The sequence below is a fragment of the Tiliqua scincoides genome, chromosome 7 (assembly GCF_035046505.1).
Source record: "Tiliqua scincoides isolate rTilSci1 chromosome 7, rTilSci1.hap2, whole genome shotgun sequence".
In the NCBI taxonomy this organism is placed as follows: domain Eukaryota; kingdom Metazoa; phylum Chordata; class Lepidosauria; order Squamata; family Scincidae; genus Tiliqua; species Tiliqua scincoides.
Window position 1 is genome coordinate 62,435,365 of NC_089827.1, and position 14,677 is coordinate 62,450,041.

General features: G+C 41.3%; 1 protein-coding gene across 1 annotated transcript in view; it reads right to left on the minus strand.

Annotated features, from left to right (window-relative positions):
- Nucleotides 1–259: 259 nt before the first annotated feature.
- The window catches only part of SLC17A8 (solute carrier family 17 member 8), a 29,569-nt gene continuing 15,151 nt past the window's right edge, over nt 260–14,677 (minus strand). Inside the window, exons 5-12 of the mRNA XM_066634492.1 lie at nt 12,566–12,653; nt 9,632–9,718; nt 8,689–8,825; nt 8,014–8,163; nt 5,765–5,897; nt 4,348–4,458; nt 2,027–2,154; nt 260–598 (exon numbers count right to left, since the gene is read on the minus strand). Coding sequence (XP_066490589.1) covers nt 260–598; nt 2,027–2,154; nt 4,348–4,458; nt 5,765–5,897; nt 8,014–8,163; nt 8,689–8,825; nt 9,632–9,718; nt 12,566–12,653 — 1,173 coding nt within the window. The remainder of the gene's footprint in view (nt 599–2,026; nt 2,155–4,347; nt 4,459–5,764; nt 5,898–8,013; nt 8,164–8,688; nt 8,826–9,631; nt 9,719–12,565; nt 12,654–14,677) is intronic.

Genomic DNA, 14,677 nt, shown 5'->3' on the forward strand with positions numbered 1-14,677 from the left:
TGCTGTCAGTAAAATTCTACTCAATAAAAAGGATTGTGGCCTTCACACAGAGATCCAAGTCCAACAGTTGAATGTAAGGACTCCAGACACCTCAAAGTTATTTTCTATTAATGCGTTGTTCTTCTATAAGTTAAAAATAACTACGTCTTACAGCTAGCCATTTGGCAAGATTATCCACAAAACAACAACTAAATAAATACAGCTACTGCTTGGTTTTGTACAGGATGGTGATGGTCACACAAGTCATACACAGTCTGATCTACAATGAATCTTGAAAATTTCCATTCTCATACTGGTAGGAAGTCTGTCCTTCTACATCCTGCATCACTGCCGTTTGCCTTTGTAGCCCTTCCGTTCGCACTTTGTCGTTCTGAAAGGTAGCACCATACGTTTTCTTTGAGCTAACAAAACCATCGCTGTTCAGGTCAGTCTCTTCAGCCAGTTCATCTTGGTCAAGTATTCCACATTTCTCTTCATTCAGGTTTTCTGGGTCAGCCCATTCCTGCTTCTCACCAGAAGCAAAGATGGCATAAAATATCACTCCACTATAGTGAACCAAAGCAGCTATTAGGAAGACATTTTGCCATTCTTCACGGGTCTAAAGGAATGACATTGGACAAGTTAATATAGGTGAGAAAGGAAGACAAGCAGCCAAATTAGATCAATACTCAACTAAACTGTGTGCAATCTGTTTGGATTTCTAATCTGAATTTTTGTTCCAAAAACTAAGGAAAAAATCATTTTCTTCTGTGATCAACAACGAAATCCTAGGGCACATCTACTTAGAAGTAAGAACCAGTGAGTTCAATAAATGTTTATTGAATATTTGTGTCCAAATGTGAATTGAAATGTGTAAAATTTGTTCACACATGTAAACATATATGGAATTGCAGTCTAGAGACCCAATCCTAACCAACTTTCCAGCACCAATGCAGCCATAATGCACCCCCAAATTAATGGAACAAATGTTCCCTTACCTTAAGGAAGCTTATGTAACTGCCCCTCCCACTGCAGGATGCAGCGCACACCTGGCTGGCACGATTGCATCGGTGCAGCAAATTTAATTAGGATTGGGCTGTAAGTTTATCAAACCAAATGGGGATGGAAACAGATTTTTTCTTTCTTTCTACAGATATGTATTGCATTAAGTTATCACATAGATAAGCATAGCTCTAAGGGCACTTCAGCCCCCCTCTTGGTAAGTCCAACATTTTGTCCAGAGATATCTGCACAGAAACTTTCACAACTTGAACAATTTTGTCTTAGCAAAACAAATGAGTGGCTATCAGTGAAAAGCATCATTTCCTTATTCAGTCTTTTAGTGCAATCAGCATGTCAAGAGTTACTGGGGCAGGACCACAGCCTAGTGGTAGACCATGTGCTTTGCACATATTAGTTCCCACATTCAATCCCTGGCGTCGCCCGTTGAAAGACCTAGGTAGCGTGAGACGAAAAGACCTTTGCCTGGAACCTGGAGAGTCACTACAAGTCAGAGCAGGCAGCACTAAACTAAATGAACCAATAGGCTGATTCATAATAAGTTCACTTCATTGGATGTTTTTATAATGGTGCCAAATTGTGTCAATTCAAGACTTATCCCTTAACACTTCAATAAATTCCAAAATGACTGGGGATAGGATAGGATTTGGAAAAAGTAATCAGCACCAACCCAACAAAGCTAACTGAGATGATCATGATGGGATGCCCACCTTTGCCTGGCCAGTCACCTCCACTACTACGCTTCCCACTTCCTAAATTAGAAAAAAAAAGATGGGGCAGAGAAGAAGGGGAAGTGTGGAGGGGAGGAGAAGAGTGTACTGCAGTGTCAGAGATGCTGGATTTTCCAGTCCAAGGAGTGGAAGGAGCAGACGTGGACACATCACCAGGTAAGGGTTGAAGCATTTGGCACACCGCTTCTGATGTTGCAGGGTCTTTGGCCAGTCCTGAACATAATATTTCTTTAAAATAATACCTGTTTGTGATGCATTTGAATGTCTTTCATGAACAAATTATTAGAACACCCTACCTTATGTTTAGTCATTGCACCAACAATGAGGGGGCACACCATTCCCGACAATGTCCCTACTCCATTAGAGATGCCCATGAGGATGCTGGCATACCGGGGTGCGATATCTAAATGGTTGACATTAAATCCTGTAAGAGATAAAAGTCACCAACAGTGTGCGTTCTGCAAGAAGCTTGAAAGTAGCTGAAGCAAAATAAGATGAAGGAACTCAGGTCTTCTGCTTTTCAACAATTTGTTTATTTGATATACTGTATTTTTACCCACCCTATCAACAGAATACCCAAAGCAGTTAACAACAACATTTTAAACACAATAAAATTTAAAAACACAAGCAGTTGATGAAGACAATTTACTGAACACCAAGATGGAAATCAATATTTGGGACTCAGTCATACCATAGGTATGCCAAAATAAAGCAGTTCTTCAGCGACAGATTCTGACAGATTTTCCAGAGATCAACAAGTTTATAGTTTGGGATCCATGTAGGAGAAGGTCCTTTCCTGTGTCCTCACCAACCACAATTGTGATGGTAAAATATGGAGCAGGGCTTTTTCCAACAACCTGAACAGAAGGCCAGGATTTTTTGGGAAGAGATCGCACTTTAGGTATTCTGATCCCAAATCATTTCAGGTTTGAAAAGATAATTATCAATTTGGGCTAGGCTTGGATATGGACTAGGGTCAGATCAAAGACAGGATCAAGTCAAAGAGCCCAATCCTAGGCATATCTACTCAGAAGTAGGTCCCATTATACTCAATGAGGCTTACACTCCCAGGTAAGTGAGGATAGGATTGCAGTCAAAGTTTGCTTTGGAAACAAGAAAACAGAGCAAGTATCACTATTCAAGGACTTTCAGTTCACAGAAGAAATTAATTGAAAAGTAGTGTGTTAATCAGAAAATTCATATAGAATTTTGTACCTAAGTTTGCAAAACATCTTTCAGTGAGGCAGCTTCCTAACAACCACTATCAAACAAATGAAGTGGAGAAATGTTTATAATTTGTATATGATAAACATTTTATTTAAAATGGAGCTAAAAACCAATCTAATGCTCTACCAATCTATGGATGGGATACACTGGTGGGTCTCATGTTCCAGTATCACATCCTGCAGGCTACTGATGCTGCAGCAGCTCACAGAGATTCCATCAGCATAAAGACTGGGAGGCTATGTGCAGGCAACAGAAGGCCACAGAACGTCCACACCACACCAGGTAAGTTGGCAGCAGGGATGGATCAGTGTGGGGAGTATCCCAGGGTGGGGCAGGACTGATCTCATTGTCAGTGACATTTTTGAGATCCAGAACCCCTGACTCAGGTTCAACATGTCCCACTGGACCTACTGGATTTACGCCAGCAAAGAGCTTGCACAAATCTGAGTAGGCCCATTTGGAACAAAGGAGTAGAGGAGGTGTTAAGTAAAAAAAATTCTTTACTTACCTCTCTGACTCTGCCGAAGCCCCAGCTGGTCCGCAGGATAAGATTGGGCCATAAGTAATTCCCACTTCTGTCCAAAGTCGATGCGACTTTAAATACATTGTATTTATCTTATGCATTTAATTATACATAAGAAAGTGTATCCACTGTATCTCTTACATTCCATAGCCATTTTGTTCCACTGTTCACAAGTTTGGGTCCACCTGTTTAAGTGCTAATGGGAAGGTATTTCTCCTATCTCAATAAGTTAACTGACTTAGGAACAACTTACACATTACTACGAGCCAATGAAAACGTTTTTATCTCCTATAAATAGTGTGTAAAGGGGTTACACACAATCAGGGTAGGAACCATGGTGGGAGCAAAGTTCTAAGGTTCTCCTACTCCCCACTGTGGTTTTTATACAAATATCTGCCAATAGAGAATGTGGTGTGGGCCATCATGCATGTGGTGAAGGGGGCTCTGGTCCACAAAAGCTTATGTGATAAGAAATGTGTTCGTCTTTATCATGTCATAAGGCCCTTTGTTGTCTTTAACTGGAGCAGAGCAAACTACTGAATAGATGACCTAGGTGCCCAAATATTTGCATTAGAAATCAGTCTTGAAAGCTTGTGCATTGTGTACGGGGTAACTAGTTGCACCTTCCATCTTCCTAATAAAAAGCATCTTTATCTGGCACCAAAATGACATCTTTTGCTACCAAAACACTAGTAGAACACTTGTAGTAATAGGAATAGGAAATATGATTAAACTCTTATATATTTTTCTCGTGTTTGTGCATACGTCCCCCCCCCCAGTGCACAGATGTCATTAGACACGATGAGCCCTACTGGCCTTTAAAACTGTTTTCCCCATAGGCTTAAAAGTTAATAATCAAACTTTTACCTGAAATAGCAAATCCACTAAAGCCTACTGCTAAAACCAAGAAAGAGATTGCCACTCCTCTTGTGTGAGAAAAGCCAACCACCAACAGCAAAGTTGCTTCCATCCCAAATCCTGCAAATAAAACAAATGGAAATAACAAAACAACAACTTCTTTGTAGAATGGAACAGTCAATCTTGCCATCAAGATTTTCTCTAAATTTGTAGTCAGCTTATCTAGTTTTCCTTTCTCCCTTTCTAAGTGTGAGAAACTAGTTAACCCTATCCTGGATGGTTTGTGTCAACCCTGAAAATTCTTCCTTTAATCCCAAGTCCTTCAACCTTAGTTCAGTTTCATGAAAACAGTGCATATTCTTCCACATATTCCTTGGCACCATTCCTTCCTCCTTTCTTATTTCTTATAGATTGTGTGTTCCTCAGTGGAAAGAGAGGGGATGTGGTAGTGGGGATAGGGCAGTGGGGTACAATCACCTCATGGAAAGGCTGACCCTGAGAAATGTGCTCAGTAGTAAATAATAGTCACGATCACATGCTCAAAAGCATATTCTCTATTCAGTTCTCAAGTATGGTTCTCCCAGGTAATGGAAGGTATGTGAGACTCAAGCTCTGTGACCCAGGACTAGCTTCTACCACCTGGAAGGAAAAGGGGAATGGAGAAAGCCTCCAGACAAAAGATAACATTATTTACTCTGAAGAATGACAAAAAGCAGCCTGAAATGAAGGGCTATGTGGATATTCCACTCCAATGGGGCCTCCATTCTCCATTGAGAAGTTCGATAGGAGAGTGTAAGCTACACATCAGAGTCTTGAAAATCTCTGGAAGCAAAGGTGGCCAGACTATAAGCTCCCATTTCCTCCTCCTGCCAGAATTCTTTGTTCACTGACCCCTTGCTAAGCTTGCAAAATGGGACACTAGAAATAGGGGAGGTCTGTGTGGTTGGAAAAGGATGCAAGTCTGTGTTCTACTTTGACTTCCAAGCGGGAATGTTTGAAGTTCAAGCTACGCAAAATAACAGCACAAGCACACTGTTTAATGGGACCTTTGTCTAATTGTGGCTTAGGTTTGAAGCCAAAATTGATTATGTCACTTCCAGCCATGACATCATTTCCAGGTTGATGACATCACTTCTGGCAGGTCCCAACAGATTGTCATTCTAAAAAGGTGGTTTCCAGTGTTAAAAATTCCCTTCCCTATGAGGTATGGCAAGCCCCTTCAACAGTACTTTGGCATGATTTGAAGACCTGCCTTTTTTGCCAGGCTTTTGATGCACTTTTATAAGTCTTATGGTGGAACAGCTTCTTCCTGTTGCTGTTTTCTACTGTTATCATTTTATATGGGTTTTGTTTTACTTGTTACTTCTAAGCTGTCCTGAATCATCTGCATGATTAACACATAATTCCAATCTTTCATCTAACATACCTCCACAGTTCATTATTTTTCTCACAGCAGTCGTTGTTAAAATTCTTCTGCTCCGTAAAAAGTCAGCCAGCTGCCCACCGATGGGGACAATAATTGTCATGACCATATGTGGAACTGCAGACAAAAGGCCAACCTGAAAGTAAATATGCACAACTCTATGGAAGCATATTTTATGTGAAAGTGTACTTGTGCCCATGAGAACTTTTGTGTATGTCCCTCCTTAAAATCACTCCAGTGAGTGGTCTAGGTAGGAGCACATGATGTTGAACCAAAACAGTGGTGGATCTGAAGTTTCTGGCTGAGAGATTGCTGGGATGTAAGCTGCTTTCAACGTTCCTAAGGAAGTTCATTGATTCATAGTAAACACTCATTAGGCTTGGATCCAAAGAACCATAAATGGAGTTCTTCTCATACAATATGGTTTTTCTCCCACTGGTGCCCCTATAGTCAATCATGGTCCTCGCCTCCAAACCATTCCTGAGGATTAGGGGACGAGAATGTTGAGTAACACCACATGGAGAGATGCAGCCGGGGTCATGGTGGAGGAAATTGGTAGAAATAATCAAAACAAAAAACGCTATAGAACTGACAGACACCATTTGGATCCAAGCCATTAAGTATATAATAAATGAATTATAAATAACAGTGAAGGTTCTGTAAACCTGCATGGTGATAGAAATATTTAGCTAAATAAGAGCATACTTTCTATCACTCACCATGATTTCTGACCCACCTTCATCAACATCTAGCCTTCTGTCTGTGGTCTTGAGATGAGAATGCACTTGTTAAAGTCTATGGAGTCTGACACCCCTCCCCTTATTTTCTGTGATCCCTCCACCCCAGCTGTGATCCCTCCACCCCAAAGAGCAGGAGAAGTATCATACTACACTGCAGAAATGATTTTGTCTCCTTTCCTGCCAGAGGCTTCTTTTCCTTTAACAGCTGCATCAGAGGGTCAAATTCAGTGCATGCATTTTTTTCCCCCACCATGAATTTACTGTGATGTATAAAATGTTCCTTTGTCATGCAGCTGGTAAAGTTATAGGAACATCTGCCAGGAAAGGCATTGTCAAGCCACACAGTTGACTGGGGAGCAAATAATGACAATCAATGGTCCAGCACAATACCATGCAAAGGGGAATGGATCTCATGGAACTCTTTCAACTTAAAGTTACCATAATCTCCAATGAATCTAACTGTGACGGCCATAGCTACAGGCTACATAGCTACCCATTTCACTGGTTGCCATCTTTTCTGTTTCTTTAACGGTGGTACTGCATGTGGCAAGATCTTCAAGCTACATCTTTTCCCAGTAAGAAGATGTGGTTTTAAGATTAACACCATCATTATGTCAAAAATGCACACAAACATGTAGCCATATGAAATAAAGAATGGTAGATATTATACATCCATCCAGTTTGAGATTGTCTCCAGAACTCAGAGCACATTATCTTGATGGCCCAGGGCCAGCAACACATAGAGCCAGTTGGACTGGAATCTATAATATACTTATCTGGCAGTAAATTCCATTAAAATCAATGGGGATTACTTCTGAGTAGCTATGCATAGGCTCCAGGCAAACATCTTTGCCAGACACCTTTCACTCCCTTTGTATATTTATGAATGTACATAGGATGGATTGTTTGGCCATCTATATCATTCTGCCAAGTGCCTATACACACACCTCTCCCCCTGATCAGGAATTCTGCAAAGGCAGGCTGCCCGATCATGGGGGGAGGTGTTCACACGCACAAGCACACATATGCCAGAATGAATGAACAGCAGGGGAAGGAGTCTGTTGCCACAATAACATCCCCGCCACACACACATTTGAATGCATAGAGCCCCAGCTGCATGTCTGAAAGGGCCTTCTGATGCAGGCATTCTCATAAGGGTTTTACCCAAAGGAGAACCCTTACAGAAAAGGAAAGTTGGAAATAACCATTTGCTAGAACTAATCACTTGATAATCAGGAAGGGAAATTATTTGGCCAGGAGCATTAAACTTTACCATGCTATCACCAGGAGAGAACGGAAATCCAGCATTGTGCTTTCCTCTCCAATTCAAAAATCTATGGTTTTCTTAGTCTCTTTTGTACCACGTGGCTGAGACAGGTTAATACTGAAGAATCAAATGTGCCTTTATGAAGAACCTTCAAATTCACTGTTCTCAAGGGAAACATAAAAAAAATTCAGAACTCTACCATCAGGCCCCCTAGAATAAGACCTTGAATTCATTCAGATAGTTACCTTACTTATTGCAAATCCAAAGACTTCTTCAAAGTAAGCAGGCTGACTTATAAGCAGCAAGTAGAAAGTCCAGCTTCTGCAAAAGTTTGCCACAATGATTGCATAAACCGGCATTGAAGTGAAAAACTGTTTCCATGGGGTACTAAATCTCTGGAAGACAGAATGGGAGGCCTTTAAAACATTGGAATTAGGCATAGCAGTTATATCAAGGGTCAGGAGCCACTGCTGTACCTCAGTATTGATAGGAAGATCACCTCTGGAATCACCTTTCATAGGCCTGGAGTCAATGGGCGGCAACTTATCTATAGTTTATACCTGCTCTCATGACCCCAAAGGACTGAGCTTGGCTGCAATTTGGCTGTTTGCCATTTTGCAATAATCATGCAAATTTTATGCTGGCTATGGTGGCAGATTCTCAATTTTCATTGTAAGAAACTTCAACAAACAATAAATGATCATCAAGAACAAACATTACCACGTGTTCAAAAACCACAAAGGACAGATAGCATCTCAATACCAAGAACAATGTAAAAAATAAGAAAAAACACCACTGTCACAGCAAATTCCCAGCAGGTCTTGATGTACTGATCTGTTTCCACAGCACTTTTTGATAATGCACTACTTGACAAAATGTAACAGCCGTAACATGATTAGACAGTGGTAAATTTAACTTACGCTGGCATTGACTAGCGTGGCTCCTCCTATACTTGTTTCTATGTAACTTCTTTCCTCACTGGTTATTGTTGGATGTACAGCGGGGCTCTCGTAGGCATGCAACAGCCAGAACATGTACCAAATAATTCCAAACATCCCTACCAAAATAGGAAAGCAAGAGAATAGCCTCAAAATTGTTCAGGTCTACATCAGGCGGTTGGCCCTGCAAGGTGTGTATTGTCTACATTGACTGGCTGTAGATCTCCATGGAGCTACTGCCCCTGCCAAAGCATCCAGCAGGGTTATTTTGATAATATTTTAGACAGTCAGGATGGTGTAGTTGTTTGGAAGTTAGACCTGGACGATTCAGGTTCAAATCCTTATTCAGACATGAAGCTTCCTGGGCGATCTTGGGGTAGTCACTCTCTCTCAGCCTCACCTACCTTACAGGGTTGATGTAAGGACAAAAGGAGGGAAGGGACCACGTATACCACCCTGAGCTCCTTGGAGGAAGGGCAGTATTAAAGTGTGAAAAATAAAATAACACTTTAAAGCTTATCACATAAGATTAGTAGATTAGGAGCTGGTGTAGCATTGTGACTATGACTGAGCTACAACTCAGGACTTCCCTGATCTGACACTCTTACTAGGTGATCTTAAGCAGCCCTCTCCTGCTCATAGCCTCAGCTGCAAGTGGGAGAACAAAACTTACTCATCTGACAGGTCATTGGAAGAACAGTAGAAAGATAACACAACACATTTTGCACACCCAGAAACCGCTGCATAAGTATGAAGTATTATTACATTTGCCAGAGAGCAAATTACTACATTTGCCAGAGAGCTAAAAAATAAGGAAATGTCTACCCCTCCCCCAAAAGATTTTAGGCATTACTGTAACTAAAATAGTTAGGGATGCTACTATGCAGGTTTAACTATGTTCATTTTTGTCCCCTGGGAAACTTACCATAGATATAAAAGACTGATGACCATCCGATGTACTGCACTAATACACCTGCCAATGGCATGGCAACCACTGCCCCAGCATAAGAGCCTGAAGAATAAAAGGATGTGCATGTTGGTCAGCTATGTTCACATAAAGCATGCAGCTCATTGCTTATTCATTCCAATCGCTCACAACAGCAGAGTGTTTTGCTTAGAGGGGCTCGGCATGGAAACCAGATCACAGAAGGGAAAGCCAAACCAGTGGAGGAAAGTGCTTGAAATTCACACTGGCTATAGCAAAAGTCCATCTTTATCAGGCAGAGCTGTTGATGAGAAGCATCCATATTGCCAGGGTCCTAATAGTGTACCCTCAGCAGTGATGCATCCTGGCTTAATATGGCTATATAGTGGATAAATGGCTATAATATGGCTATATAGTGGATAAATCCATATGGCTAATATGGATTTAATATGGCTATATAGTGCTAGGGTCAAGTCACACTTGTCGGCAGTGAGCAGATGCCCTCTGCTTCCAACTACTAAAATAAAAGGGTCACTGTGTACCAGACAAGGTAACTGCTAGAGTCTACATGATTCTGCATGTAGAGTCTACTCTACATGGGCAGGAGGTCTGGTCTAGAGGGTAGAGCCTCCATTTGCCTGAAGATAACAGCTGAAGGTCACCTGTTTGAGGCCACCAGCACCGTGAACGGCGAGACCTTGAAGCAGCTGACAAGCCAAGCCAAGCCGAGTTTTTCCATCTGCTCTTTGGCCGCCCTTCCAGTGAGATATGAAGGATTGTCAGCTTGCGTGGGAGGAAACTGGAGGCCAGAATGTGATACCAGATCATAAAAGGATCCATCTGAAATGTTATAGTTCTTGAAAGACAGAACCTCCATCAATTGTAAAAATCCCTATAGGGATTTAGTATAGCCTGCCTGTGTAAACCGCCTTGAAATAAAGTCTGAGGAGAAATCTGAAGACCATGAAAGGTGGCATATAAATACCTGTATTATTATTATTATTATTATTATTATTATTATTATTATTATTATATAGGATCACCCTTGGTACCTTCTACCTGTTTGTTAGCAATATAGTCCATATTTGAAAAGGAGACAATTGTCTTACCCTTCTCCCCTACATAATGCATGAGCCACTCTTAGGCAACCTGCTTTCAGACAACCATTTTGCCATGCATTTCTCCATATAGCTATGTCGGAAGCTAAACTCCTCTATCTCAGGCACGGACATGCTGTGGGTAGGGAAGCAGGGGAGGCAGAGCCTACCTATGGGAGTCCTTTGAAAAGCAAAGGACTTTTTAAAGGACTCCAGTAGGGAGGCTCTGCCTCACCTGCCTCCTTACTCATCACATGAACCTGATCACTGGGTAGAATGAGATGGATGGATGGATGGATGGATGGATGGATGGATGGATGGATGGATGGATGGAAGGAAGGAAGAAAGAAAGAAAGAAAGAAAGAAAGAAAGAAAGAAAGAAAGAAAGAAAGAAAGAAAGAAAGAAAGAAAGAAAGAAAGAAAGAAAGAAAGAAAGAAAGAAAGAATCCCTAGAATATAAAACTGCCATTGGAATGACTGCAAAACCATTTCCATACTCTCCATGATATGGAAGAAACTTCAGATGTGCTTGGAATCAAGGAAGCTTTTTCAACCCCCAAAAGGAAAAAGTCAACCATGGAAAGGCTGAAGGTTACGGGTTAGTTACACTGGAAATAGTCAGCAGACACAGCTGTCTCAGAAAATTACCACTTTGAGCTCTTCTTCAGCTCAAGTTTCAGTGCTCTGAGATTATCACATTCTCAGACCAACAGAGCATCTGTCCCTTTAAGGATTGCGAAACTCAACAACAGTCAGCAGGTGTGGCTTTTCACTGGTACTGCAGTCCTGTGACAGGAAAATGCCTGTTCTCTGAGCAATTCAGCTGAGGGAAGCCCTACAATACTGGACAATGTTGAAAAGCAGGAACACACAAGTCAAAGGAGCATTATTTAAGGCATTTGGGAATAGAATGCCAGCAAAAAAAAAAAGATGTTTGGATCCCATTGAGAGCTCATATGGAGAAGCCATGAAATTTGAGTTTGGCATTTACCAGTGTGGCTAATGAATTATTCTGAGGGATGAATGGACTCAGGTGTTCTTCTCCTCACTTGACACGAGTTCATGCTTTGTTAATGAATGCTTAACCCGCATATGCACCACTGACAGACACGATGAGAGCACCTCAGTCTGAGCTGCCCTTGGAATAATTCTTTAGCAAATTCTTTTATCTTGCAACTGTCCCTACTGCATGTGTGTAGCGTCACTGAGAAGATGTTTCCCTTCTATGTCAAGCACAGCAGTCGGTTAGTGAAAGAAAAGGATTTTAGCTTGCTAGTCTCATACTTGGCCTAACATTCAGCCCATAAGCTAACAAACTAGAGCTTGAAAGAGGGAAGTGCTCCAAGGGCTGGTCAACCAAAATCCATGAATTACTGGGCGCGAACACATGTATGCATGTACACACACGAATATCAGTTACTATTTGAAGTAAGTCTGTTGATAAGCAATCAAGAAATCTGCACAATTCTGAATGAGCAATAATCTCATATGTGAAAGGTTACGTTTAGAGGAATTTAACTAAAAGACCAAGATAATCTCATAATTTTTCCATGAATAAAAATGCATTAAAAGGACTGAGAAAATAGAATCCATTTCTGTGGAATGAGATAGGACAGAATAAGAATTTATTCATGACTCCATTTTGAAACGTATTGTAACAGGGTACATATCCATGAGATTTTAAGAGATTCTTCTGAGAATTAGACCTGGACTGGAAAAAAATGTCTGAAATCTCTAACAAAAACCTGTAGTTTGTTTTTTTAAGCAATATTGTGTTTTCTTTAAATCGGTACTGCAAACAACAGTTTCTAGAAAATATCAACACTAACACACTTACCACAGAAGGATGTAGTTGCTAGCCTGCTTCTTTCCAATGGAGGAGCCCATTTACTCCACATCCCATGACATGCTGGGTAGGTCACTCCCTAGCAAACATTTTGCACACATAACATTCCATTTTTATTTCATTTCCTCATTAGTGAACACAGTTATTTTTGTCGTCAACTGAACATTTTTGCCCATTAAGGTTGCAAACCTATGCACATTTACTAGGAAATAAACCTCACAGTTGCACATAGAGGTTTGCTTCTAGGAAACACATATCATCAGGCTACATATTGCATGGGAGAAGGCTCTGCATACCAATATTTATGAGTATTCCTTTGAATACTCAGTTTAACAGCCCAGTCTACTCATGGAGAAAGTTCATGTAGACTCCACATACATTTCGCTGTACACCAATATAGGCTCAGAACTCCAATACCTGTGAGAGTGTGTCACAGAAGCACCCGAACAGATACAAGTTCTTATCCTAGTGCAGGAGTCACCAAACCCTGGCCCGGATCTGGCACTCCAAGAAAACCATTGCAAGTCCAGCATAGCAGAGGTGCAGCCTTACCGTTCTGTGCCACTGCCTTCTATCTTCTCTGCCAATCTTTCCAGAAAGATTGGCGTGGGTTTCTGCAAAGAATGGCAGTGAAGATAGGAGACAGTGGCGCAGAACAGTAAAGCTTTGCCACCCCTGCACCATGTCCAGAAGGGTTTTCTTGGAGTACTGAGGTCTACAGTTTGAAGACTGCTGTCCTCGTGCATGGGGCTGACTGAACAGGGTGAAAGACCAGCGCTCAAATTACAAGTGGACCAGAAAGGGCTGGCACCCTAACTTTTCTGATGGCTCCTTTAAAGACAGTGTTTAGAAGGTTGTGGGGGAACTGGAGCTCAAAGTAAAGGGGATGAGGGCAAAGGTGGCATGGGGCGGAGTGGGGATGAGGCGTCAGAGACAGCAGTAGTGATAACATGGGATGGGGTGCAGGCCCTGAGAATGGGAACACTTTATCAGACTTCCAAGGGCCAGGTTGCAAGACCATAACCATGAGGAAAACATTAAAGTTAAATTGTAGGTCATATTTGGGATCTTTATGAAATTTATTTATCTGAATTTGTTTATCCATCCAGGGGATCAGGAGGACATCAAGAGGAGCAGACCTTTGTTAAATGTTTTATGGAGCCCAGAGACATTATATTGGGAGCACTGTTGTCCCCTTCTTCAGCACTCATACTGTGCAATCCTGTATATGTTAACTCAGAAGACATTCTTAATAACACTTGCTCTGAGCTAAGTTTATTTAGGATTGTAGCCTTAATCTGCTTTCTCTATTTGACTTCCATCATATCCATGCCTCTGTGCAATACATACTCATGCCTAAGACACCTATGCCATAATCACAAAACAACCCACTGTTATTACCAAAATTTATTTCACACTTCAAAGGTAAACAGATCCACTTTGATCCAGAACCCAGTTAGGGTGAATTAGCAGAATTTCAGTAGATTTACTGAACTGATTTCCAACAGCTAATTCATACAAGCATTTTAGAAGGTTAGAAGACACTGTCGTCCACCTTTTCATCAGCACTTTGACAGTTGAGAGGGCTTTGAAATAGTGCCCCCTTGTGGTAATGTTGAATGGACATTGACCTGAGATAGCTTGCTTTTCTTTAGTAGCTGGTTCTTTCCCCCAGGACATTATGGTAGCTTGTAATGTTGCCACACTGATACTAAAAAGCTAAGGACTAAACTACATGTTACATGAAATGCATAACATGGTCAAGTGGGTTTGTTTTTTAAATAGCAGCTGGGAGAGCTGCATGTGAAATGGAACAGAACTGGAATGGGTATGTATGTGTATTGGGGAACTTTATACAACTTTGGCCCTTGATGTGCTTTTCCTTCCAATCATGGCCCCCTGAACAACATTTTTAAATATGAAAAAAAATCATAGTTTTCAGCTGAAACTTTTTTCCTATATGAAACAGCATGTGAGGGTGTGATCAGGAACAGAACTATAATGGGTGCAAAAAGGAACCCATCCACCCCAGTGCACATCCACTCTGTTCCATGCCTCAACAGTTACTACTGTGTTTGTAAAAAACCAAACAAACCCACAGGA